The sequence below is a fragment of the Equus przewalskii genome, chromosome 5 (assembly GCF_037783145.1).
Source record: "Equus przewalskii isolate Varuska chromosome 5, EquPr2, whole genome shotgun sequence".
Taxonomy (NCBI): domain Eukaryota; kingdom Metazoa; phylum Chordata; class Mammalia; order Perissodactyla; family Equidae; genus Equus; species Equus przewalskii.
Genome location: NC_091835.1, coordinates 32,065,553 through 32,091,932, shown reverse-complemented (window position 1 = coordinate 32,091,932; position 26,380 = coordinate 32,065,553). Strand labels below are relative to the sequence as shown.

At 48.5% G+C, this 26,380-nt stretch overlaps 1 protein-coding gene and 1 long non-coding RNA gene across 7 annotated transcripts in view; one reads left to right on the top strand and one right to left on the bottom strand.

The window, feature by feature from the left end:
* Positions 1-1,879: 1,879 nt before the first annotated feature.
* On the top strand, positions 1,880-13,793 carry LOC139083496 (uncharacterized). The gene is made up of 3 exons (XR_011540264.1): positions 1,880-2,384; positions 4,881-5,098; positions 12,778-13,793. It is a non-coding gene; the product is annotated as an uncharacterized lncRNA (long non-coding RNA).
* A 7,477-nt stretch (positions 13,794-21,270) lies between these two features.
* TEAD4 (TEA domain transcription factor 4) overlaps positions 21,271-26,380 on the bottom strand; it is a 66,548-nt gene continuing 61,438 nt past the window's right edge. For all 6 annotated transcript variants that reach the window (XM_070620501.1, XM_070620504.1, XM_070620503.1 and 3 more), the window contains one exon: positions 21,271-26,349. In XM_070620501.1, the coding sequence (XP_070476602.1) occupies positions 26,236-26,349 (114 nt within the window). In that variant the 3' untranslated portion in view covers positions 21,271-26,235. The remainder of the gene's footprint in view (positions 26,350-26,380) is intronic.

Genomic DNA, 26,380 nt, shown 5'->3' with positions numbered 1-26,380 from the left:
CTTGTTCAATGCCCCCCATAAGGCCTTGCCCGGCTACCCCCAGCAGCCCCCATCTCTCCGGTCGCTGTGGCAGTCCTGTAGCACGTGTTGCTAGCTCTGCCCAGCTTCCAGAAGAGGAAATTGAAACAGAGAGAAAGGGATTTGCTTGCGATGTCTGCTGGGCGAGTGATCTTACTGTGAAAACAAGGGAGGCAGCCTGGTGGGGAGCAACCACCAGGCTTTGGAGCCCAGACAGGCCTGGGGCTGAACCCTGGCTCTGCCTCTTCTGGGTTGTGACCTCCCTCGGCCTCAGTTTCCTCACCTGTGAAATGGACTTAATAACACCAATCCATCACTGTTGATGGGATGACCAAGGTGATGGAGGCAGAAGCACAACATTTAATGCATAGTGGGTAGGCAACAAATGTTAGCTTCCTCCTGCCCTCTAAAAAAAGATAAGGAAATCTGAAATAATAGGATTAGGGAGCCTTAGGGATGGAAGAAACCGTAGAAGAATCCCCTCAGCAATAACCCCGAAAGTGGCCATGCTGCCAACCCTCCTTCAACACATCCAGACGTGGAGCACTCGGTGCCTCCAAAGGGGTTTACAGCCAGAAGAGAAGCCCGTGACGGAGAGCTGCAGAGGGCATGGAACACTCAAAGGAGGCCAAGGCGACTCTCTGGCTGCAAGGCAGACACGCCCCACCATGTCCCCTGAGCACAAAACTCAAATAAATAACTGACAAGGAGGCAAGACTCTCTTAGGGCAGGAACTCCCAAAAGCATGAGGTCACAGATTCCTGTGCCAGGCTCCTGCCGAATGTCGGTGAGTTTCTGTCCTGGAGGTTCTGCAAAAGCTGAGGACAAAGCACCATCTAGATAAGGTGACATGTCCAGGTTCTCAGCCACATCCCACTTACTTCTCTTGTCCTGGCAGAGTTACTGATAGTCCCCCTTCATGCTCAGAATATCTTGGTTTGGACAAAAAGTTCTATGTCACGCTAACTGTGAGCAAAAGCAGTACTCCAAACAGCTCCTTTCAGCCCTGGATGGCAGCAATTCTGCTGGAATTTCTGGATCCCCAGAGACTTCAAAACATAGTATGTCAGTTTATCCCCTTGAAATCACCAAATCAAATCAAAAATGATAATAAGCAAAAATTAAGTTTCCAGCCAGCCACCCTGCGTCAAGCTAAGGGACAGACAGGGCCTGCTGAATTGTGACACCTAGTGGCGAGAGTCGACACTGCTGGAGGCTGAGTTGCCGGGACGCTTGGCATTCAACCCTGGTTGTTTTTGTTTGTTTGTTTGTTTTTTAAAGATTGGCACCTGAGCTAACATCTGTTGCCAATCTTCTTCTTTTTCTTCTTCTTCTTCTTGTTCCCAAAGCCCCCCAGTACACAGTTGTATATTCTAGTTGTAGGTCATTCTGGCTGTTATGTGGGATGCTGCCTCAGCATGGCTTGATGAGCAGTGCTAGGTCCATGCCCAGGATCCAAACCCATGAAACCCTGGGCCCCCAAAGCAGAGCGTGCGAACTTAACCACTCGGCCACGGGGCGGCCCCTTGGCCATAGTTTTAAGTCAGCTTGTAACGCAGAGAACAGCTCACATTTACCAAGTGCTTCTATGCCAGGCACAGTTCTTAGTACGTCAATGTTTTAATTCGTTTGATCCTCACAACAACTCAGTGAGGTAGGTACTGTCATTGTCCCTCCATTTTACAGATGAGGAAATTGAGGCTCGGAGGGATAGGTATTTACCCCGGGTCATTTAGCCAGTGAATGACTGAGCCAGGCTAGAGCCCCAGGTTGTCTGGCTGCAGGGCCCGGGCAGTAGCTGCTCCTCCAGGCAGCCCTTATCAGCCACAGGCACAAGCTACTTTTGAGGCGTCTTCCATCTAAAGTGACGTCACCAGCCCTCTGACATGGGGACAATGTGAAGGGAGGGAGAAGCAGAGTGTGCCAGGACGTCTACTTCCACATCTACGGTGAGGAAGGCCGGTCTCCACATTCACCAGGGATTAACATCGGAGCATTAAGCCAGACCCTGAAAAGACATAAACCACGAGTTCATGCGCGGGGCAGCGGCTAGTTTAAAGAAGAACTTTCCTGCGTGAAGAATGAAATAGTTCCTTCCCGACCCCGCCCCCCTCAACGACATTTACTCCCGCAACTTGAAGAGCGGTTACTGGTCACTGAAGCCTGCCAGCTGCGGGAGAGTCCAAACCCAGACCTGCCGCCGCTCTCAGGGCATGGAAGGCACAAGTGAGCGAAGGCTGTTCCGCTTCCTTTCCGTGCTCGTCTTCTAAAGAGGGCGAGTCATCCCAGGCCCCCTCCTTCCTTCAACTTCTTTCTCTTCCAAAGCTCAAAGTGCGGCAGGAAAAGCAGCCCTGAGGGCACGCCTGGTAAGCATCTTGTACAAGTCTTTGTCATGAGGTTTCCCTGCCTATTTGGGACATACTTATTCTAAAAAAGGTATTCGTTGTTTATCTGAAATTCATTGTTTATCTGAGTGTCCAGTATCTTTAATTGCCAGATCTGACAACTCTGTTTTGTTATTGATTGTTACTAAAACAGTTGGAAAACGTAGACTAAATGAGAGGTCCGTAAACTTTTTCTGTAAAGGGCCAGATACGAAATGTTTCAGGCTTTGCAGGACACACAGTCTCTGTCACAGCTCCTCCGTTCTGCCACGGTGGCACGAAAGTAGCCATAAACAATACACAAATGAATGAGCATGACTGTGTTCCAATAAAACTTTATTTACAAAAACAGGCCGTAGTTTGCCAGCCCCTGGACCAAATTAGGGCCTTCAGACTCCTGGCTATCTTCAGATGCATTGTAGGCACAAGAGTGGGTTAGATGCAAGTTCTCAAGCATGAAAAACAGAGAGAGATTGATCAAAATCATTGAGCATGACGAATACCAGTGATTCTGGGTAGGTGTGGCGCATGTGCACGTGTAACCCGAGGTGGGTGCAGAAAGCTTGCACTTCTCCAGTAGGGTTGGTTTGGAGCTGCCTAGGTTTCATAAAGTCTGGGTCAGAGCCTGTGGGAAGAAGTGCGGATTCTGTGTGGAATTCCTGGTGGTCAGCACGTACTCTGTAAAGACAGAAATGCACAGGCAGCATTGTGAAGTCAGACAGAAAGTGCAGAGGTCAAGAAAAGCAGGACGCCCCTGCAGAAGGCCTTCAGCTGAAGCGGGAGCTGTTGGCATGTGTCCACCTGATGCACAGTACTCAGAAACACATGGTAACTCTGTCTGTGCGTGCGTGTGTATGCATGCCAAATGTACACCATCCATCTGAACATGTGGGTAGCAACTGATTGGTTGGAATCAATAAATGTAACAGTAATAGCCGTATCAGCTACATATGTATAAACTTCCTTAACGATCTTAGGATAGTCCTATATGCTTATCAAGGGCAATTACATGGTTTAAAATCATGCTTTAAATTCTGTCCTGCAATACAAAACCACATGTAAAAGGACTGACCAATTAAAAGAATTAAACCCAAACATAAATTTGCCACAGCACAGGAAGTGTTAATGTGTCTGGAGCAAGGGCATTGTGGGGCACACAGTGTAAGAGAAGGGCAAGGCGTCATCAGGCAGCAGCCTCTGCCAAGTCATATGAGGGATTTCGACATGTGCATATGTCTTAAGAAAGTAAGTCATCACTGAAGTCTTTTAAATAGGAGAGTGACAGGATCAATTTGCATTTTGAGACTATCTCTCTGGTGTAGTATAAAGAGGAAATTGGAGGGGAGCAGGAGCCAAAATGGATACAGGAGGCTTTAGCAGTGGTCTAGGCACGAGATGAAATTAGCTTGGTCTAGGTTGGTGGTAATGATGAAGCAGGAATATGGAGAGACTGGAGAGTGATTCAGAAAGTGAAAAGTACACACTGGCGATGGACATGGGGGATTAGAGGAGAAAAGGTGTCAAAAATGACTCCTCGGCTTTCTGGGAAGCCTAGTAGGGATGGTCAGTGAGGCCATTCACTGAGCTAAGCAACAGGGAAGAGGCCTAGACCTAAGGGAAACGTTATGAGTTCAAGGAAGATGAGGGCTGAGTATCCATCAGATTTAGTGAGTTGAAGGTTACTAGGAATCTTGGCAAGAGCCATTTCTTTGCAGGGATGAGGCAGAAGCTATGCTGGAGAGGGTTGAGAAGGGAGCAGGAGCTGAGAAATGGAGATAGTAAGACAATTCTTTTTTTTTTTTTTTTTGAGGAAGATTAGCCCTGAGCTAACTGCTGCCAGTCCTCCTCTTTTCGCCGAGGAAGACTGCCCTGAGCTCATATCCATACCCATCTTCCTCTACTTTATATGTGGGATGCCTACCACAGCATGGTTTGCCAAGCGGTGCCATGTCCACACCCGGGATCCGAACCGGCGAACCCCCGGCTGCCAAAGTGGAACATGCGCACTTAACTGCTGTGCCACAGGGCTGGCCCATTAAGACAATTCTTTCAAGAAAATAGGCTGGAGATGGGAAGACACATAGGGCAGACAGCTGAAGGAGATTGTAGATCAAGAGAGGGTTTGAGGAGTTTAATGGGGAGAATTGAACATTTTTAAACCCTTGTGAAAAGAGCCCTATTTCTGGTATGGAGGAACCATCTCCTAACTGACCAGCCCTCACATGGATGATAACTATACACTCTGGACAACATACAGAAAAACCAACCAACAAGACCAAAAGAAGACAAAACAGGCAACTGAGGGCTCTGGAGAATGAACCCAAGCGGGTAGATTCGGGAGGGAATTCAAAATGTGGAAGAAGCAACTGGCATGAGATGAGTTTCCACTTTTTGTGGATTTTTCCTGTGTTGGCCGCAGTCACAGCACAGCATAGGGTGGTTAAAATTCCAATAGAAAACCCACTGTCTTTCTGGCAGGAGGAACCAGAGGATGGAGCCCAGAGCAATCAAGTTCACTGAAGAGTGAAGGGTGAATCCTGGAAAGGACAGAGCCAGAGAAGAGGAACCCAACATTCTTCCCATAAACTCTGCCCAAGGCTCTGATTCACGCCGGACCCGCACACGAGCAGGGTAAACTGCAGGTGTCCCAGCTAAAGATGAAAAGAAACGGAACCCGGAGCAATCGCCTGCTGCAGGTAAGACAGAGTGTGTAGTTTGAGTATAACCAAGTTAATTGCCTGCTAAAAGAAATATATCAACACTTTTCTGCAGAATAAAATAGAATCCAGAATCTCCTCAGCATAACCTTCAAAATATTCAGAATATGCTCCAAAATTAGTCAGCATACAAAGAACCAGGAAAATGCGACCCATTCTTCAGGGAAAGCAAACAACAGAGGCCAATCCTAAGATAACTCAGATGTTGGGGTTATCAGACAAGGATATTAAAGCAGCTATTACAACTATGCTCAAGGATATAAAGAAAAACAATTTATAATAAATGAACAGAAAGGAAATCACAGCAGAAAAATAGAAAATATAAAAAAGAACCAAATGGAAATTTTAGAACTAAATATATGGAATAAAAAAAAAATCTCTGGAAGGGCTTAATGGCCAAATGAAAATCCCAGTCGAAAGAGAAAATAAACTTGAAGATGGATCAATAGAAAGTAACCAATCTGAAAAAAAGGAAAAAGGTTGGAAGGAAAGAAAGATAACAGAGCCACAGAGACCTGTGGGACAATATCAAAATATTGTCTAATATATGGATAATTGGAGTCACAGAAAGAGAAGAAAGAAAAAATGGGACAGAAAAAAATATATATTTAAAGGCTTATGGGAAGGATCCAGTTGAGAGGAAGAGGTTGAATATATAGGAAAGATAACAGATCACAAATAGTAGATATTTTTATAGACGGAGGGAAGGGATGGAATCCAAAGTGTAAGTGTAGAGATTTGGCTAAGGCAGAAAAGATGATAGCACTTGTAATTGCAATAGGCGGGGAGAGAGGATAGGATGGGAGCAAACATAGGCGGATTTGTGTCTGAGATGAGAATTTTCATTTGACAACTTCTATTTTCCCTCTTAAAGGGAGAGAGCTTGAGCGATGGTTAGAGAGACAGAAGGGCATCTGCTGTGCGTGGAGTTGTAAAGGAAGGCCAGAGGTTTGAGATAATCGCTGTGAGACAGTGAGTTCATTGTAGACACTTGACAGGGTTCCCTAGGTGTCCTGAGGGCCCGTTTGAACATAGTAACCATGAATTTCTGTAGAACAAATACACCCTGTTGTGTGACTTTCCCAGAGGCTGCGTGAGTGCAAGCATGGTGATTTGAATAGTTGGGTCCATCCATGGCTGGAATTTTGCTAGATGGGTGTGACAAAATGACAAAGGATCAAGGTTAGGGTATTATCAAGACTGTTATAGACGTGGCCCCTAACCCTGATACGGAGCGCAGAACAGAAGTGAGAGGGCTGATGGTGTGGGGATGATTAGAGAGATTAACAGAGCAGAGGTGCCGGTGAGGGGGAAACAGTTGCTGTGGGAGATGTTGAACAAGCCAGCTGAAAGGAGGGGAGGCAGAAGTCGAGAGGGACAGACTGACTCAGTGATTTGCGAGTGGAAGAGTTTCCAGTAGTGCCAAAGCCCCAGTTGCAACTGTGGAAGTGGGTGGCTTGGAGAGAAGAGAGACGGTCTTCAGAGAGAAGGAAGCCAATACACTGCGAGTCCAGGTGATCCGTTGAAAATTTCACCCAAACCAACACTGAATTTACCTAGGATGAGAAGATATGAGACAGCTGCTGAGATCTCTGAGAATGAGGGACTGGGAGGTCCGTAAATGACAGAGGCTCTCTGGAGGGGAACAGGATAGCATAGCTGTATGGCTCAGACTCAGAAAAATGGTCTCAGGGGAGTGGGAAGCAAGGAAGACAGTCCCCTCCCTCCCAGCTTCTATGTTGTGGTTTGGAAGAATGAAACCAGCTACCGTGTGGGAGGGCTGCAGAAGAAGCAATGTCTAGGGGTATTACTTATCTATGGCTGCACAACAAATTACCACAGACTGAGCAGCTTAAGACCACACCCATTTATTATCCCATGGTTTCTGTGGGTCAGTCCCGCATGGCTTAGCTGGGTCCTCTGCTCAGGGTCTCACAAGGCTGCGATCAGGGTGTTGGGAGATTGTCATCTGGAGGCTCCACTGGAGAAGCATCGGTGTCCGCACTCACTCAGGTTGTTGTCAGAATTCATTTCCTCACGGCTGTGTGACTGAGGGCCCTGGCTTCTTGCTGGAGGCTGTTCCTCAGCTCTTAGAAGCTACCCTCAGTGCTTAAGCCATGTGGGCTTTCCCAACACGACCACTTATTTCATCAAGCCAGCAAAGAGGGCCTCTAGAATGAGCCTGCTAGCAAGATAGAGTCTTATGTAACAACTTAATCAGGGGTGTGACATCCCATCACCTTGCCGTATCCTATTCATTAGAAGCAAGTCACAGGTGTACACATGCTCAAAGAGAAGCCGTCACACAAAGATGTGAACACCAGGAGTCATGGATCACGGGGCACCTTAGAGTCTGTCCTCCACAGCAGGGGTGTGGGGTACACGGCATTTGCTGGTCACTGTGGGGCAGCACGGCGGATGGAGGTGGGAGGCGGTGAGGTGGGAGCTGGGTAGGACAAGGGAATCCTGAGCACTTGAGGATGGGGGTTCGGCAGAGGATGGATGAGGTGACAGGGAGAGGGGCTTAGACTTTGGGTACAAGCTGATGGAAATTGGGTTCTCTGCCTTTGTACTATGGAAAAGAAATCTGCTTACCTCCAAAAACATGTTGTGTCAAGTAGGTTAACTTTGCTAAATATATATTGCTTCCATTTCCTCCAAAAGCCTGGCCTCTTTAAAGAGCAGATGGTTGAGGCACATACACTGAGACAGTCAGAGGAGTCTTAAAGATAACAGGCAGAAACAAAATGACAACCCCATTTCCAGTATAAAAGGCAGAGGAGAGCCAGAGGCAGAGGTTACTCCAGGAGAAAGGAGGGAGCCTAAGCTGACGCTTTGAAATTGGCATCAAGCCTAGTGAAGTCAATAGAGTTGGGCAAAATAAAATTGTATGACTGTCAATAAAATGACCAAAGGATGGTGGTTGATAAGACACACAAGGATCATAAAAGTGACAAGGGACACATTTGCAGCCCTGGCCAGGGTATCTGGAATCTAAGTCAACATACATCCACTTATGACATAGAAAGTTTCATTAATATTATAATTGGAAAATATATAGCAGGATGTATTAAAGTTGTTTTTTAAAAAGAAGGAAGTGGTAGCTAAAAGCTGGTAGTGAAAAAGGAGAGAATAAAATGAAAAGCTTTCACAGTAGACTACATATTTCTAAAGGACTTAGCAGGGTTGGAGTTACACTGGCCACATCAGTGTGAACTCATTTTCTGGCTCTCTCACCACTGTGGCCTAGAAGTGGAGACCCGTCCCCACCTTCGGTGCTCATGTGGATAATCTGCTCGCACCACAAGTGCCCAGATATGGGTCCCTAACAACATTCACCCACTTACAGAAAACAGGGCTCCTCGGGGAGTAGCGGCCTCTGTACCTCGGGGGCAAGAAGGTCAGAGCCAGCCTCAGTCTGCTAGAAGTATGTTAGTTTCCAAAAAAAATGAGTGAAGTAGTGTTAAAAGGAAAAGAGACACAGCAAAATAATGCAAAGCTGTGACAATCTGAGTATCAGAGAGGAAACAAAAATCTTGTGAGAGGCCTGCGTCCATAATGTTATTGAATGTGGGTTATACTAAAAAAAGGTACAGCACATGTGAGTTCCCCAAAACGTCAACCATTCCAATTCAAATGTGCATACCATAGCCAAGTTCTGGTTAATAGTTAAGCCATGAATTTCTTGTGCTATATCAAGCAGTATGACTTAAAGGACACCCAGGGATCAAAAATGCACTGGATAGTAGTAAAAAAAAAAAAAAAAGGAGTTTTATGAAATTTGTTAGTGTGGCAGGCAAAGTTTGACGGTAGGAAGCCACCCCACAGATAACTGCCAGACTGCGTGAAATTATTTGAGATGGCACTTCTAGACCCCATCCCCAGACTGGCCCAGTTTCCAGGCAACTCTCCATATCCGTAACAGGAGGGCAGCCCCAAATTCGGAGCTCGTGAGCTGATGCGGAAGCGTGTGCGGGGCCTGGATCTGCAGCGCAGGCCCTCAGCCTGCCGTGAGGCTGCCTCTGCTGGGTTTGGATAGCGGCTTGAAAGTAAATAAGGAAGAAGGTGAATGAAGCAAACATATAAGACTTTTGTGATAGGTTTGAGGCTATGTGTTGTAGTGACTACTGTAGTCTTCAGGATAATTTGCATTTCATCTGGTATTTTTTAGGTAATTTTTAAAGTTTATTGTTTTAATGTTTAATTGCTTTAAAAAAAAAAAACAAAAATGGGGCCGGGCCGGTGATGCAGCAGTTAAGTGTACACATTCCACTTTGGCGGCAGCAGCCTGGGGTTCGCCAGTTTGGATCCCTGGTGCGGCCATGGCACCGCTTGTCAAGCCATGCTGTGGTAGGCGTCCCACATATAAAGTAGAGGAAGATGGACAGGGATGTTAGCTCAGGGCCAGTCTTCCTCAGCAAAAAGAAGATTGGCAACAGATGTTAGCTCAGGGCTAATCTTCCTGAAAAATATATATAAAAAATACTATTAAAAGAAATTTTTTTTAATTTTAAAAATTTACATAACATAAAATTAACCACTAACCATTTTAAAGTGTACAATTTTTATCTGCTTTTTAAGGTGTTGGAAAAGTATAAAAGCATGTGACGTATTAGACTTGTGATGTTAATTTAATTCTTAGGTGGGTTAAGTTTGACGGTTTAATGCTTAAGTAAGTCTGATTAGACCTAGAAGGTGAGACTTACTGTTTCATGAACAATGTGTAAGTTCTGAGTGGTGAATGCTTAGTGTCTAAGATTTTGTTAGATTTGTAAGTCTGCTTTATGAGATGTTTGAAGTTCTTAATTATAAACAGTCTAAGCTAATTTAATTAATCAAGTTTGTAAGTGATGTTAAATGTTTAGAGAATTTATAAGCTAATTGAGCATTATCCAAACAAATAAAAACCTGAGACCATAAAACTCCTAGAAGAAAACATAGGCGGTAAGCTCCTTGACATGGGTCTTAGTGATGTTTTTGCAGATCTGACTCCACAGGCGAGGGAAACAAAACCAAAATCAACAAGTGGGACCAGAGAAAACTAAAAAGCTTCTGCACAGCGAAGGAATCCGTAATCAAAACAAAAAGACAACCTACTGAATAGGAGAAGATATTTGCAAATCATATATCTGACAAGAGGTTAATATCCAAAATATATAAAGAACTCACACAACTTAACAACAAAAAAACAAACAACCTGATTACAAAATGAGAAGAGGATCTGAATAGACATTTCTCCAGAGAAGACATCCAGACAGGCAACAAGCACATGAAAAGATGTTCAACATCACTAATTATTAGGGAAATGCAAATCAAGACCACAGTGAGGTATCGCCTTGTGCTTGTTAGAATGGCTACTATTAAAAAGACAAGAAATAACAAGTATTGGTGAGGATATGGAGAAAAGAGAATCCTCATGCACTGTTGGTGGGAATGTAAATTGGTGCGGCCACTATAGAAAACAGTGTTGAGATTCCTCAAAAAATTAAGAATACAACTACCTTATGATCCAGTGACACCACTTCTGGGTATTTACCTGAAGAATATGAAAACACTAATTTGAAAAGATAGCTGCACCCCTATGCTCACTGCAGCCAAGACGTGGAAGCAACCTAAGTGCCCATCGACTGATGAATGGATAAAGAAGATGTGGTATAGAAATATAAGGGAATACTACTGAGCCGTAAAAAAGAATGAAATCTTGCCATTTGAGACAACATGGATGGACCTTGAGGGTTTTATGCTCAGTGAAATAAGGCAGATGGAGAAAGACAAATACCTTATGATTTTACTTATATGTGGAATCTGAAAAAAGCAACAAGGGGCCAGCCCAGTAGTATAGCAGTTAAGTTCACGTGCTCCACTTCTGCGGTCTGGGGTTTGCTGGTTTGGATCCCGGGTGTGGACCTACACACCACTCCTCAAGCCATGCTGTGGCAGGCGTCCCACATATAAAGTAGAGGAAGATGGGCACGGATGTTAGCTCAGGGCCAGTCTTCCTTAGCAAAAAGAGGATTGGCAGCGGATGTTAGCTCAGGGCTAATCTTCTTCAAAAAAAAGCAACAAAAACAAATGAACAAACAAAACAAAAGAAAAACAAACTCATAGATACAGAGAACAGACTGGTGGTTACCAAGGGAAGGAGGTTGGGGGAGCGGGTGAAAGAGGTGAAGGGGGGTCATTTGGATGGCAATGGATGGTAACTAGACTTGGTGGGGATCACTTGGTAGTGTTTACAGATGTCGAATTATAATGTTGTACCCCTGAAACTTACATAAAGTTATAGACCAATTTTACCTCAAAAAAAAAAAAAAGAACAAGTAAAAAGAAACCTAACAAAAATACTAGCTTTATGAATGAAACAGCAAGATTTCTAAGTTGAACTTAATAAAATTAGGCTTTAAAATGTATAACTTTGGGGCAAGCCTGGTGGCGCAGTGGTTAAGTTCACACGTTCCACTTTGGCAGCCTGGGTTTGCCGGTGCAGAGTTGGCACTGCTTGGCAAGCCATGCTGTGGTAGGCTCCCACATATAAAGTAGAGGAAGTTGGGCATGGATGTTAGCTCAGGGCCAGTCTTCCTCAGCAAAAAGAGGAGGATTGGCAGGAGATGTTAGCTCAGGGCTAATCGTCCTCAAAAAAAAGTATAACTTTAATCAATTGAAAAATAATTAAAATACACAAATAACTTTCAATATTCTTTTTCATGCATAAAAGTTCCCTTCAGACATAAAAACTCGATTGACAGTGACTTAGAGGTTTATGGTTTTTTAAATTTTTTTAAAGATTGGCACCTGAGCCAACAACTATTGCCAATCTTTTTTTTTTTTCTGCTTTATCTCCCAAAATCCCCCCAGTACATAGTTGCATATTTTAGTTGTGGGTCCTTCTGGTTGTGCTATGTGGGATGCCGCCTCAGTGTGGCCTGATGAGCGGTGCCGTGTCTGCACCCAGGATCCGAACCAGCGAAACCCCAGGCCACCGAAGCGGAATGCGCAAACTTAACCACTCGGCCACAGAGGCCGGCCCCAGAGGTTTATAAACTAATACAAAAGTATAGAATAATATTTATTTGTTAAAATTTTGAAAGTTGAAACTATTACAAGTCAAATTAAAAGGAAGCACCCTTTTTTGAATTTAAACTTCTTTTATTCCATTTTCATTGATATATTTTGTTTATAGTAACCAGTTTTTACAAACACTGATGGATATGTTGCTCAAATACACACCTCCCCAGGGCAGGAAGCCCTGTCTTCCGCCCCACACTCCATCTCCTACGCAGGCTCCAAGAAGGAGGGGTCATTAGGGATTGGTCACAGTCTGGGGGTGGAGATTTCTCTGCGCCTGGTCAAAAAGTCTAGCCTGTTGCTTCTCAAACTTTTTTTTTTTGCAATAAGTTGGAATGAAGTTTCATAAGGCTCCAACATCAACATGCATCAGAACACATGCATTTTGGAGTTTAAATACAGTCACAGAGATATACTTTACAATAGAGATGGTTAAAAATATAATTTTACAAACACATCTTATAACATTCCTTGCTCTGTATTACTTCTGGGTTTCAATTTTTTAGATTTTATTTCTCTTTGACTAGGTAATACATTTAAATGGTTCAAAAATCAAAATAATCTATTCTTATTTCCCCTCCTTTCTTACACAGAACGTAGCATCCATATAGTCTGATCTGCATTTTGCTATTTTCACTTAACAATAGATCCTGGACATGACTCTCTATCAGTGGTTTTTCAAGTCTGAATGCCAAGCACATTTTCTACAGAAGGCACCTAATTTATCCTAGGCTGTAAAGGGCAGCTATAAGAATTCTGTGGCTGGACCGAAGTGGAATATGAAAGAAAATGTGGACTTATCCCTCTAAGCCACGTCCCCAACCCCAGGATCTTGTCTTCAGTGGAGGCATCTAAAGCTCCGTCCAGGCGTTCCTCCCTGCAGTCACCCCGAGATGCATGGAAATCTAGCTACGCCCTGTTTGAGGTCTCAGCTCTAGGCAGAGTGAGTGCTTCAAGCTGACTCCCTGTTCAGAGAGGGTCTGGCCGACTTTGTCCGTCTTACACACTACTGCAGCTCCAGCATCTTGCTGGAATTATAATAGCTTTTTTGGAATGAATTAATGCCTTCTCTTTGGCTGCCTTCAAACTGCTAAGAATGGCTGGAGAAAAAACTCACAACTGGGCAGATGCGCACCGCTCTAAACACTTGGCTGCTCGCTATAGTCGGGACCTGAACACCGCTCAGCAATCAGTGTCCCTCTAGACCTGCGCTGTCCAACACAGCAGCCACTAGCCACACGAGGCTGCCGAGCACCTGAAATGTTGTGCTCTAACTGTAAAATAGACATTGGATTCCAGACTTTGCACAAAGACGGTAAAATATCTCACTCATAATTTTTGCATATTGCTTCCATGTTGAAATAATGGTTTGGATATTGTTAAGTAAAATACATTCCTAATCCCAACTTTTCCTTTTTTTTTTTTCATTTGAGTTCATAATAGTTTACATCGTTGTGAAATTTCAGTTGTACACTATTTCTTGTCTGTCACCACATAGGTGCTCCCCTTCACCCCCTGTGCCCACTCCCCACCCCCCCTTCCCCTGGTAACCACTGAACTGTTTTCTTTGTCCGTGTGCTTGTTTATATTCCACATATGAGTGAAATCATCTGATGTTTGTCTTTCTCTGTCTGGCTTATTTCACTAAACATAATTCTCTCCAGGTCCTTCCATGTTGCTGCAAATGGGATGAATTTGTCTTTTTTTCTGGCTGAGTAGTATTCCATTGTATATATATACACCACGTCTTCTTTATCCAATCATCAGTTGACGGGCACTAGTATAGTTTCCATGTCTTGGCTATTGTGAATAGTGCTGCGATGAACATAGGGGTGCAGATGTTACTTTGGATTGTTGATTTCAAGTTGTTTGGGTAGATACCCAGTAGTGGGATAGCTGGGTCATAAGGTAGTTCTATTTTTAGTTTTTGAGGAATGTCCATACTGTTTTCCATAGTGGCTGCACCAGTTTGCATTTCCACCAGCAGTGTATGAGGGTTCCTTTTTCTCCACACCCTCTCCAGCATTTGTTATTTTTAGTCTTAGTGATTATAGCCATTTTAACAGGCATAAGGTGGCATCTTAGTGTAGCTTTGATTTGCATTTCCCTGATGATCAGTGATGTTGAACATCTTTTCATGTGTTTATTGGCTATCTGCATATCTTCTTTGGAAAAATGTCTGTTCATATCCTCTGCCCATTTTTTAATCGGGCTGTTTGTTTTTCTGTTGTTCAGCTGTCTGAGTTCCTTATATATTATGGAGATTAACGCCTTATCAGATATATGATTTCCAGAAATTTTCTCCCTGTTGGTGGGTTGTCTTTTGGTTTTGATCCTAGTTTCTTTTGCCTTGCAGAAGCACTGTAGTGTGATGAACTCCCACTTGTTTATTTTTTCTTTTGTTTCCCCTGTCTGAGAAGATGTGGTTTTCAAAAAGATCCTTTTACGTTCCATGTCAGAGTGTACTGTCTATATTATCTTCCAGGAGTTTTACGGTTTCAGGACTTATCTTCAAGCCTTTGATCCATTTTGAGATTATTTTTCTGTGTTGCGTGAGACAATGATCTACTTTCATTCTCTTGCATGTGGCTGTCCAGTTTTCCCAGCACCATTTACTGAAGAGACTGTCTTTTCTCCATTGAGTGTTCTTGGCACCTTTGTCGAAGCTGTCCGTGTAGCTTCTCAAACTGTAATGTGCTTCGGAATCACCTGCAGATTTTTACTCTGAAGGACTAGGGTGGGTGGATGAGAGTCGGCACTTCCACTGAGCTCCCCCTGAGGCACTGGCTCCCGCTGGTCTGGGAACCACACTCTGAAAACACAGAGTGAGTGCTCTGCACACGTAAGCACATGTGGATGTGACTCTGTTCGGTGGTCCTCGTTGCCAAGGGCTGGAGTTGCTCCCTCAACCAGATCAGAGCTCCCTCGCTCTCCCCCGCTCTCCTGCGTTTTCTCTGTGGATGGAACACACCGTCTTGCTCTTAGACAATAGCTGGGTGTGGGGGAGGGGGTGCTGCTGCCCTAACCCAAGGAGGCATTGAGGCCACTGCCCTCCCTTGCTCTTGAGTCTCACACTCCCTCTGCTGATCTCTAGTGTGAGTGTGACCTTTACTCCATTGCAGAGATCAGATTCAAGACTACTGGGGTAAGGCCATGGGTAGGTGGGGGGCGTGTAAATAGAATAGGAGGCCTGATGTAACTTTGCCTATTTTGGGGGGGATTCCCCCACTAGAATGTGAGCTCTTCAAGGGCCCAGACTTTGATTTATTCACTGCTGCCTCCTCAGGAGCTAGAACATGGTCAGACACATCCTAGGCGCTCGGAAAGTGTTTATGGGACAAATGAGGCCTGTTTTGGTCCTGGGCATTCAAGCCAAGCTTTCTAGGATTCTAGGATTGGACAGAGTCCCAGTCTTACCTGATAAAGACAGCAGTAAGGGCCTTGCTTTAACCTCTTTTGTGCATGCATTTCCCTTGAGGGAGGGATAACTGTGGCCAAGGGTAGGATTTGGGTCTTATGCCCCTTGTCATAATGCCACCTCAGTGCCACTTCCATCTCTGGCTCAGCCGCAGAGCCCAGGCAAGAGGGAGAGCACTCCTCACCCACGGCCATGGGAGGACGCAAAATCAGAGGCAGGAACAGAGCAGAGGGATAACGAAAAAAAACGTGAGCCCCAAAAAGCTGCAAGGGGAATGTGATGAGTTGCCAAACCCGAGAGAGCAGAAGCAAATATCAAAGCCAGGGACCACGGCCAGGACTCCAAGATCCAGGCAGATGAAGAGACAGCGCAAGTGGGCCGACTACAGCCAGGGAGGGGCCGAGCCTTTCCCTGGGGCAGGCATGTGAGGCTTGCTTTAATGTGCCTCCAGGAGCCCTGCGAGGGTGGGCCAGTCAAGATTAAAGGGGGCCATGGGTGGGACAGACAGAATGGTATTCCCCGGGGCTCTTAGTTTTCTAGGGCTAAAGCTAGGGGGACAGCACGCAGTCTGAGAAGTCAGACCAAGGCTGGCTTCAAATCCCACCTTCTACTTCCTCACTGCCTAACCTTGAGCAAGTCACTTAAAAGCGATCTTTCCTTCACTTGCTGTTAGGAAGGTGCAAACCCTTAATCAGCTTAAAATTTGTATATCCCCAACAATCTCAAAATGGTATTTGGCATACACCCGCCACAAAGTGTCTATATCTGGATCAGTGGGGATTTAGAGAAAGAAATTGGAAAGAAGTCAGCAAAGTAGTTACTGAAGAGGAAAAGCAGAAGGAGAGCTTTGTGCCAAACTTCAAAAGTTCTCAGCTTGGCCTCTGAGGAGGGGAGACTGCACAGAGAAGCAGATCCCTTTGATACGGAGAGCGTTTACGCAGTCACGGACGCTCAGCAGACTCGGTCTGAACCTCTGATTGCTACCCGATTACTTCCAAGACGGGATTGCTAGCATGCCAGCTGGCAAACACGTCTTCCCTCCAATGTGGGTGGTTGTCTAATTTTCACTCCCTTTATTCTCCACTATCTCTTGTACCCACATCATCCCTATAGAAATAGAAGCATTTTCCTGAAAAGATGAGAAAGCTTTTCTTGCTGTATGAAAAAATGCTTTCTCCTTAATGCCAGCACTCTCCAGGAATTTGGGGGCCAGCTCCCAACTATCTTGCCCAGCTTCGGGCAAACTCCGGGGAGCCTCCTGCACCGTCATCACCTACTCCCCACCCATCCGAGAGCCCTGGGTGAGGAGCCGGCGGACCCAGGTGCAGGATGAGAGCTGCAACTGAGTAACAGGTGACATGAGTTAGGGATGTTTCTGAGCCTCCGTTTTCATCTATGAAGAGAATGTCTACAGTGCAGTGCAAACCTCAAGCAAGACGGTGGATTTGAACGTGCTTCGTAAACTAAAAAGTGCCATAACGAGTCAGGGGTGGCAGTATTGTTGTTGTTATAGATGTTCATGCTTCAACCGCTGTGCCTCTATGCTTGATTCCGGATCCAACCATGTATCAGTTAGAATTAAGTTTGGCTGCTAATTACAAAAAAACTAGAAATAAAAGTGACTTAAAGAAGATAGTTTATTTCTCTGTCATATAAAATCTGTCCAGAGCTGTTATGGTGCTCCAAAGACTCAAAATCCTTTTATCTTGTCGCTTTACCATGGGTAACTCCCATTCCTAAGGTCATCTCACGGTCCAAAATGACTAGAAAATCCAGCCATTACACCACAATCCAGTCAACTGAAAAGAAGGGGTGAAGACGAGCATGCCGCCTCCCTTTTAGCGCACTTCTGGAGATTGTAGTTCTGCTTACCTCCACTGGCCATACCTAGCCACATGGCCACATCTAGCTGCAAGGGAAACAAGGAAATATAGTTTCTCTTCTGAGTGACCATATGCCCAGCTAAAAATGGAGGGGTACTATTACTCAAGAAGAAGGGGAAGCTAGGGAGTGTCCACCACAGATGGTCATTTCTCCATCCTCATCTTAACCCACCCGCCAGTAACCTTTCACCGCTCCCCATGGAAACTTCTTCTCTGTAAGAAACACTTTATTCTCTGAGAATAAAACCACACTCTCTTGGCTTTCCTCCTCCCCTCTTCTAGCCTTAAATGTTGGAATGACTCAGGGCAGTCCTGAGGACACGTCTCTCTTCTCCATCCATACTTTTTTCCTAAGTAATTCATCTAGTCCCAAGAACCTAAATGCCAACCCAGGGGCCAATGCATCCCAATCCAGCCCTGGCCTCTCGCCTTCATTCCAGAATCATATTTGCAGCTGCCACTTGACATCTCCACTTGGATGTCTAATAGGTATCTCAACCTTGACTCTTGATCTCCACCCACAAACTTGCTCGTTCCCAAGTTTTTCCCATCACAGTAAATGGCACCAGTGACTTAAACCAGGAAATTTGGAGTTAATCGTAATTCCTCACTTTCCCATATGCCTTACACCCAAGCCATCAGGAAGCCACAGTGACTATCTTCAAAATGTATCTCAAGGTCCTCCACGTTCTTTCATCTCCACCACTGCACCCTCCTCCAGAGCACCACCTCTCACCCGGGCCTTTGCAGTAACCTCCTACTAGGGCCTCCCTGCCTCCACTCCTGCCTCGAATTACCCATCTTCACACACCTGTCAGAGCAACAGTTTAAATAAGGCACAGGACAAAGGTGGAGGATGCAACATATACATGTACTTTGTTCCCTCTAGAAACCCTTCTAAGATGGCCACAAAGGGATTTTTTAAGGTGTAAATCCTAAAGGACAAAGAGAATAGGAGAGGAGACAATCGTAAAAAAATTCAGAAGCTGAGAAACAGAAGGATGGGTGCCAAGTGACTTAGCAGATCCAAGAAAGCTGAACCCGAACCCAGAGAAAGTTAAAAATGAACATGATTTCTACCATCCAACTCCCCAAAAGTCAAGAATTGATGGCACAGGAATCTCTGGAAACGGAGGTAAACAGGAGGACTGCTCAAATTCAGTTCAAGAAGAGACAGACCCCCAAATCCTCTCCTTGACCCCCTGTGTCTCCTGGGGACCGCCCCTCCTCCTCAGACAGAAGCACAGAGTTCTCTCCCTGGGAGAGGGTAAGGTGGTGTTTCTGGCCTGGGGCAGCTGGTCCAGTGGAACACAAGATCACCACACAGGGATGGATGGAAGCGTCCATACCAAATGCTGAGATGTCCCTGGCACCTTTCTCCGACTTGGTTCCCAGAATACTGGACAGTTCTCTCCAGCAAGAAATTGGAGGAACCCTTCCCATAGAACCTGATTGGGCCAGAAGAAATAACCTACAGAAATCCACTTCCTAACATCAGACCCCCCAGACGGCCACCGAGTGCGGCCGAGCCTCCCACGGGCTTTCCCCGCCCCTCTTAAGTAGAAGCCGACAGCCGAGGCAAAGACCAAAACAAACCAAGAGAAGAGCAACCGGGAGGAAACAGATCAGGTTGGGAGGGGAACCTCGCTCCTGAAACCATCACTGTCAACAGGAAAATCAATGCAGATCCGGCCCCCAGGAAACGGACAGGATGTTACTGCAGCTGCATTGGGTCCCTCCCACCACCTGAACACATCCAGCTCTTTCCCGCTGGAAACAGCGCTTCCCTTTCCTGGGTCGTCAGGTGGTTGGCTCCTGTTGTCGCCTCAGAGAGGCCTTCGATGACCGCCCACTCGGAAGAAGGCCCTCCCCAGCCACTCCGGAACACGGGAGTTGGCACTGTCTCTGGGATGAGCCAGAGAGTGAGTATTTCAGCACTGAGAGCCACGTGTGGTCTCTGTCGCCACCACTCCACTCTGCACTGCAGCGCGAAAGCAGCCAGCAACAACACATAAACCAGCGGCTGCGGCTGTGATCCAATAACCCCCATTTACGGACACTGACACTTGGAGAGTATTCTCACAGGGCACAAGGGTTTTCCTCTTTTCAATATTTTTTTCAATCATTTAAAATGTAAAAACCATTCTTAGCTCCTGGGCTATCCAAAAACAGGCAATGGGCCGACACGGCCAAACCCTGGTCTAATACATCATCCTGTTTTATTTTCGTCAAAGCACTAACCGCTTCCTGCTACTTTCTCGGTCATTGACCTTTTCTCGTTGCTTGTTTATTACCAGTCTCTCTACTAGGCTGGAAGTTCCACGAGGGCAAGGACCTTTCATCCTCCCCTGGTGCCCCCAGCACCTAGAAGAGTGCTTGGCATATAGTACGTGCTCCGCAGATGTCCGCTATAACCAGAATGCCTGCTGTGCCACACCAGCCGCCCTGCGCCTCTGATCACTGCTGGCAGTGCCTGAAAGGACAGCCCTGGGGGACAGTGATGGCACCCCAACCTGCTCTTCCCTCTCCCTTTCTCTCATTTTCCAGTTCCTTTTCCCTTTCCTTCCTCCCCTCCACCCCAAGCTGTAAGCCCATCTGTGATGCCCAGGGCTACCCACACACCTGGGAGCCCAGGAAAACTCAGTCCGAGGCCACCTGCCCTCTGAGTTCCCAGACCTAAGGTGAGGGCATCGTGTCAGGTGGCTGGTCCCGGCCCAGATGGAGACTGACCAGCAGGCGCCGTCATCCAGGCAAGGCTCCTGCTCACCACTCAGGGGAGAAGAGGGGTGGGGGGGGTAATGGGGCTTCAGAACTATCCCCCTCAGCAACCAAAACCAGTAGGAAGGAGTGTAGTCCAGCAGCTACAGATGCTCAGTTGTGTTTGAGGAATGCAGGCCAACCAAATATCGTACCCTGTTCAGAAGCATTGTAACTTTTCAGCGTCATGTCATGGGACTCGTGGTGACAAAAAAGGAGCCATCTGTACCCAATGTCCAGGAAAAAGGATTCTTTGATTCTTGGATGGGAGAACTCAGGTCCCAAGGTGGGTGGGGACACCAGGCTCTGCACATTGCCGGCACACAGCGCCCCCCCCCCCCCCCCCACAGCTCGCCCAGCTCCCTCCTTGAACATATGCACAAGCTGCCATGGGCAGGGCCCTGGGTCCCTGGCAGAGGAGACAGGCCAAGCAGCCCGAGTATTCCTGCCTCCGGCAGGTGCTGCTCCCTATGCATTAACGGAGGGGCCCTTGGACTTATCAATCACACTGTTCTGATTTCGGTTAGCAGGCCCATCATGTGGGCCTGCTTGCTCCTGGCTCAAAGGCTAGAATCAAATTCCTAGGAAGCCAGGCCAAGGACCACGTCCTGCCAGCCCTTGCCTGCCCCTATCACTTGGACCACCCTTCACATCCATTGTTGTTTAGTGGTACCTAACGCTATGCTTCTAGAACTGCAGTGCTCACGGAAGCCGGGGCCAGGACTCCCTCACTGAGGAGCTGGTAAGGCTTTACGTAACCGGATGGCAGCCACGGCACTGTTCTCTGACAGTCCAGTGACCCTGGCTGAACTTTACCCATGTATGCAGGCAGCCCGGTGCTTTCCAATCTCCTGGGGAGGACCTGGGCTGGCGGGGCGGGCAGCTCACGGCTCTGAGTCCTGCCTCCCCCCAGCTTTTTCAGTTCAGGGTGACTCCATGGCTCTGCTCTGCTCTGCTGCTGCTTTCGGGCTCCGTTGACAGATGTGGGACTCTCATTTCCATAGAAAGAAAGCACTCACACAAAGGCGTCTGTGTGTGGCAGACTTTACTGAAGGTCAGGAGAGAAAGAGGGGGTTTTACATAGCAAAATTACAAAAACTTAAATTGAATATTAGACATCCATGAGCTTAGAAAGACCCTTAGCCGTCTCCACCAAACAGGCTCCAGCCTTCCGCGAAGGCGCCTGGCCCCCTTCCCACCCGCCGTCCTCTCTCAGGAAGTAAACAAAAACCGAATTCTGCACAGCTTCTTATTCAGAGCGGCTTAGCCCTCCATTTGTTCTGTTCTTCCTTTCGAGACCCTTCCCTGGGGCCTCTTTCTCACCCTAATGGGCCACAAAGTTATTTCCCTGTTCCCGACACGAGCGCGAGGGTGGAAGTCCGCAGGCGCCGTCTCTGTGCTGGAGGTTCTGGCCACAGCGAGAGCCTGCATGCCTCCTCCTCGCCGGCCCCCAGGGATGTTAGGGTAGAGCTTTCTTTCCTCTAAAAACAAGAGCCGGGGGAAGCGTCTACACACCTCACTAGGAACAGTCTCTGGGTGCTCACTGCGGGGGGCGGCGCGGGCTGCTGCTTCATACAGACACACACAGCAGCTTCTCCCTCCCAACAGCGACCTGCAGTCAGCGCCACTTGATGCCCGTTTCACAAATGGGCTTACAAAGGTTCCACGAGGGTAAGGCATTTGCTCAAGATCACACGACTTGTAAGCAGCCACTTTGGCCCTAGATCAGCCTGGCTCTAGGTTTAAGTTCTTAAGAACAACTTACAGAGGTCGAACTCTTTGGGGAAAGCTTCTCGTTGTCATTCTTGGAGCTGCCATAACAGATAATGTAAGAAGGGGTCACACACAGTGGCCCCCGGGTACACCTCCCCTGAGGTGGAATCACACACATTACTGCTCTCCCTCACATTCCTCCTCTGGGTAGGAGTGGCACAGGTGACACTGGTGGCCCCGCAGCTCCCTGCACCAGGCACAGCCCTGCCAGTTGTCAGGAGCTCCCTGCTGTCACTACCCCTGCTTACCAGGAGCGCCTACCCTCCTATCTCCAGCCCCTCACCACCCTGCCTGCTGTCCACTGAGCCCCACAGCCAGGGAGAGGGAGCAGTGGCGGACCAAGTGCACACAATGTGAAGGAGGCCTGGGCAAGGCCACGCCAGGGCAGCCCCTGCTCCTCACTCCCCAGGCTTCAGTCCTGAAAGGGCAGAGCCTGCGTCCACACACATGCATACATGCACGCACACCCCAGACTCCTTCTGTGTGGGCTTCTCTCCTGTTAGGATGACCATCCCTCTCATGGACGTACACTGGTGCCCACTGGGCACAGTCTGCTTGGTCACCATAAGACCCCATGAGACGGGGGTCTGTTTCCACGTCCCTGTCTCAATGACGCCACCTGCTGGCCCTGGATGGGGTCGTGAGGGGGAGGGCTCCATCCTCTTCCTCACCCCCCAGGCCCGAACAGCAGGGATCACACGGCCTCATACACGTGCACTCATTTATCAGACGTTTACCCAGCACCTGCTCTGTTCCTGACATGGTGTTCAGTTGCCAGAAAGTAACAGACCAGGAAATCTACTCTCCACCCACAGAACTGGAGTCTAGGAGAAAAGACCGACTCAGAGGCAGACGGTTACACGTGCTTCTCTGTGGCCCACGGCAGCCTGGGGTTACCTTCTGAGAATCAGATCAAAAAGACTGGCTTCCTGACTCAGGAGACTGCCAGGAGCTCCCTCCACACGGGGTCACATCGCAGCCCTTGCCCAGCACGGCCAGCGGCCGCTCCACACCTCAGCCCTGCTCCTCCCACTCGCATTCCTGACACACCCGCCTCTCTGTACTGGGACACACCGCCGCCTTCTCCCTCTACTCAGGCCTTCGTTCCCCTCCTGGGCCTCTGCGAGGCTCAGTGACCCGGCCCTCTCCTCCCCTCTCCTCTCCTCGCGACACTCACCCCAGGCTGCACGTCCCGCGGACCTGCCCACTCAGTTTTCTCCCTCAGTGACACGTAAGCTCCTCAAGTACCTCATCTGCTTGGTCACCCACACACTCCCAGTGCCTGGCACAAAGCAGAAGTTAAATAACTATGCGCGTATGAACGAATAAATGCACTAACACTCCAAGCTGACCTTCCGTCCCCCCGTCCTCATCTTTGGAACGGAGGCAGCATGGTACCTATGGGGTGAGGAGTGGAAGTGACGGTGGAGGCCGGTGTTCTGGGACCAGTGACAGGGGCTGAAACGGGTGATGAGCGGAAGGGCAGGAGTGACCAACCCTTCTGCACGTGAAGCAGTGACTCCACACTGGCTCCTGAAGAGGAGAGGGGACGGGCACTCCTGGCCAGGAACATGCAGTGGCAGGGCCGGAAGGCAGGGAGGCCATGCTGCGAGGGGTGAGAGACTCAGAGGGTGCGGAGGGTGTCAGATGAGGCTGCAGGAGAGGGGCCAGGTCAGGTCTCTCGTTTGCCCCAAGGCTTGTGGTCTGCACGACCCTGGGGGAGAGGAGCCTACATCTGCGTTCTCCATGGCTGACTGGTTGGGAAGTGACACCTCTAAGCAGATGACTCCCCATTAGGTCACTGAGATCAGTTCACAGACGGAAGGGAAACTCACAGACAACACCCGGCCCCACCAACATCCGCACTGCCTGCTTCCACCCACGACACAAAAGACCACCTCCTCCACGCGTGCATTTGCCCCACACCAGGAGGCTGCTCACATGTCCTCCATGAGCACTTCTCTGAAGGTTCATAGTCAGGCTGGAAGGGCAGGCATCATGAGCTCCCGATTCAAACAGCCCCAGGAATCAGGGTGGAGGGGGGAGAGGGCAGAGGGCTGTGACGCTGACTGTGGGCAGGGGCGGGGGGCTGCAGAGCCTCACAGATCAGAAACCCACACAAGGAACAAGAGCACATGCCACCTGCTGGGGCCTGGGACCCCATGCCACATCACATAACCTTTCGACGGAGCCGGGCCCCCACACAGGAGTTCTGCCTCTGGCATGAGGCCTAGTGGCCGCCCAGACGTGTTTGCTGAAGTTGCTTTCTAATGAAGACAGGGAGTTGCCGGCCTGCAGAGGACAGAGGGAGGGTGCCGGCCGGCTTCTCCTCCCACCTGGAACGCTGGCCAGCCCTGCTCCTCCCGCCTGCTTTTATCTAAACATTGCCCATCCTTAAGGGGCAGCCCCTCTCAATTGTGACTTCTTCCCTGAATCTTGCACACCCTGCTCTCTCCCAGTCACTGAATTCCAGTCACTCTGAGGATCAGTCCATCCCACTCAAGAATTTTCCAATCTGACTCCTTAGCCTGCAAGCTCCTCCTCCTACTAATAATGTATATTTATCGAACACATTTATGTGCTCGGCACTATGCTAGGCACTCTACATATACGAGGTAGGTACTGTTATTATACCCATTTTACAGATGGGGAAACTGAGGCACAGTGAAATTAAGTAACTTGCCCCAAGGTCACACAGCTGGTGAGTAGCTATGCACCAGGACTCCAATCCTAGCTGTCTGACCCCAGGGCCCGCACTCCCAGCCACTCGGTAAGCCCTCTGAGATGCTGTCTTACTCACACTCATATGCCCACACATCTCCCTGAGCGCTGGGCACACAGAAAACCCCTGTAGGTAGAATCTTTGTTCCCCTTCTGCTCCAGGCTCCTGGAGCTGGGGTTCCCTATCAGGGAAGATGATACCAAAGAGCCACTGGACGGCATCAAAGAGCCAGCCCCAGGCTTCCCTGGGGGAGGGGAGCAACAAGCTAATCAGAAGTGTGTTCGGTGCCTCTGCACCAGGCACTTTGCTGGCCTTCCCTCTCCTCACCACTCAGGCCTTCTAAGGTGGGCGCTACTGCCTTCCCCCTTTAGACAGGAAAGGGACAGGCTCAAGACAGGTGGAGAACTTTGCCCGAGCTCAGGCAGCTAGGAATACCAGGCCTGAAGCCAGGACTGTGGAACCAAGCCTGTGTCAATTCGCAGGAGAAATAAATAAACCAGCGAACCCCTAGGCCCAGAGTGGGTTCCACTCCCCTCCTCCATCTCCGGGGAGCACAGAAGCTACTGTTTGGGGAGGGAGCGGATGGCCTAGCGCTGAGATAGTCACCACCCAAGAGGCATCCTGGCTGGGAGCGAGTTGAGGTAAGACTCAGAATGTCAGAACTAGATGGTCTCAGAGACCACTGGTCCACCACAGACCTCTGACCAACTTTCTTGGTCTTCACCACCAAAAAGGATGCTGCATGAGCCCCGTTTCACCACCTAGACCCTGCAGGCTGGCTCCCGCACTGCCACTCCTGCCCTCCCTGTCTCGGGCTCCTCTGATCTGGGGCCAGTCCCCCCACGCAGCCAGCGTGGCCACGGAATCCACGTCCACCAGAGACAGATGAAAACTATCTAAAGACTTCTGACTGTGTCCCCTCCCAACCATTCCAATAATCCAACCCCGGGCCGGCCCAGGCCTCCCTGTGACTGTCCTGGGGCCGTGGCAGCAGAGGTGGCAGGGAGCGCAGGGGTGTCACGCACATGTGGCTGCGAGTGCACACATGGGCACTCATGGAACAGAGAACCCACACGCCTATCCTCAGGCCTCCCAGTGCGGCCAGCAGCAGAGTGCAGGGGCTCAAGTGGCAGCAGAGGGACAATCCCATCTTGAGCTTCAGCATCTGGTGACCTTCCTGGCTGAGTCCCTTGGGGCGATGGCTTCAGAACTGCCCGAGCTGCATCCCTGGGGCTGCTTCCAGCCTGCTTCCCAGACTGCCCCCCTTCTCCCACAGTCCCTCCCGAGGCTTATACAGCCAGAGTCGGTCCTCTGCAAATATGTATCTGGGGTTTATTTTGGGTTGTATTGCAGGGTCAGGCACAGTTTGTTCCTGGGTAGGAAGAGTCATGACCTCTGAGCTCTCTTGGCACTTCAGGGAGCTGCCCCTGCAGGTCCCCTCCCCATGTCCCTGCACACACGATGTTGTCTCTTCCCCCCTCCCTGCTCCCCAAGTCTCTTATTCTTTCACCAGTCGGTAGATATGGTGTTGAGCCCCGTGCTCGCTTGCTGACACCTCAAAGACATATGCAATGCACAGCAAGGTCTCCTGCGTGTCTCTGTTGGTGACCACCTGCAGGGGAGAGAAGATGAGGGTTAAGGCC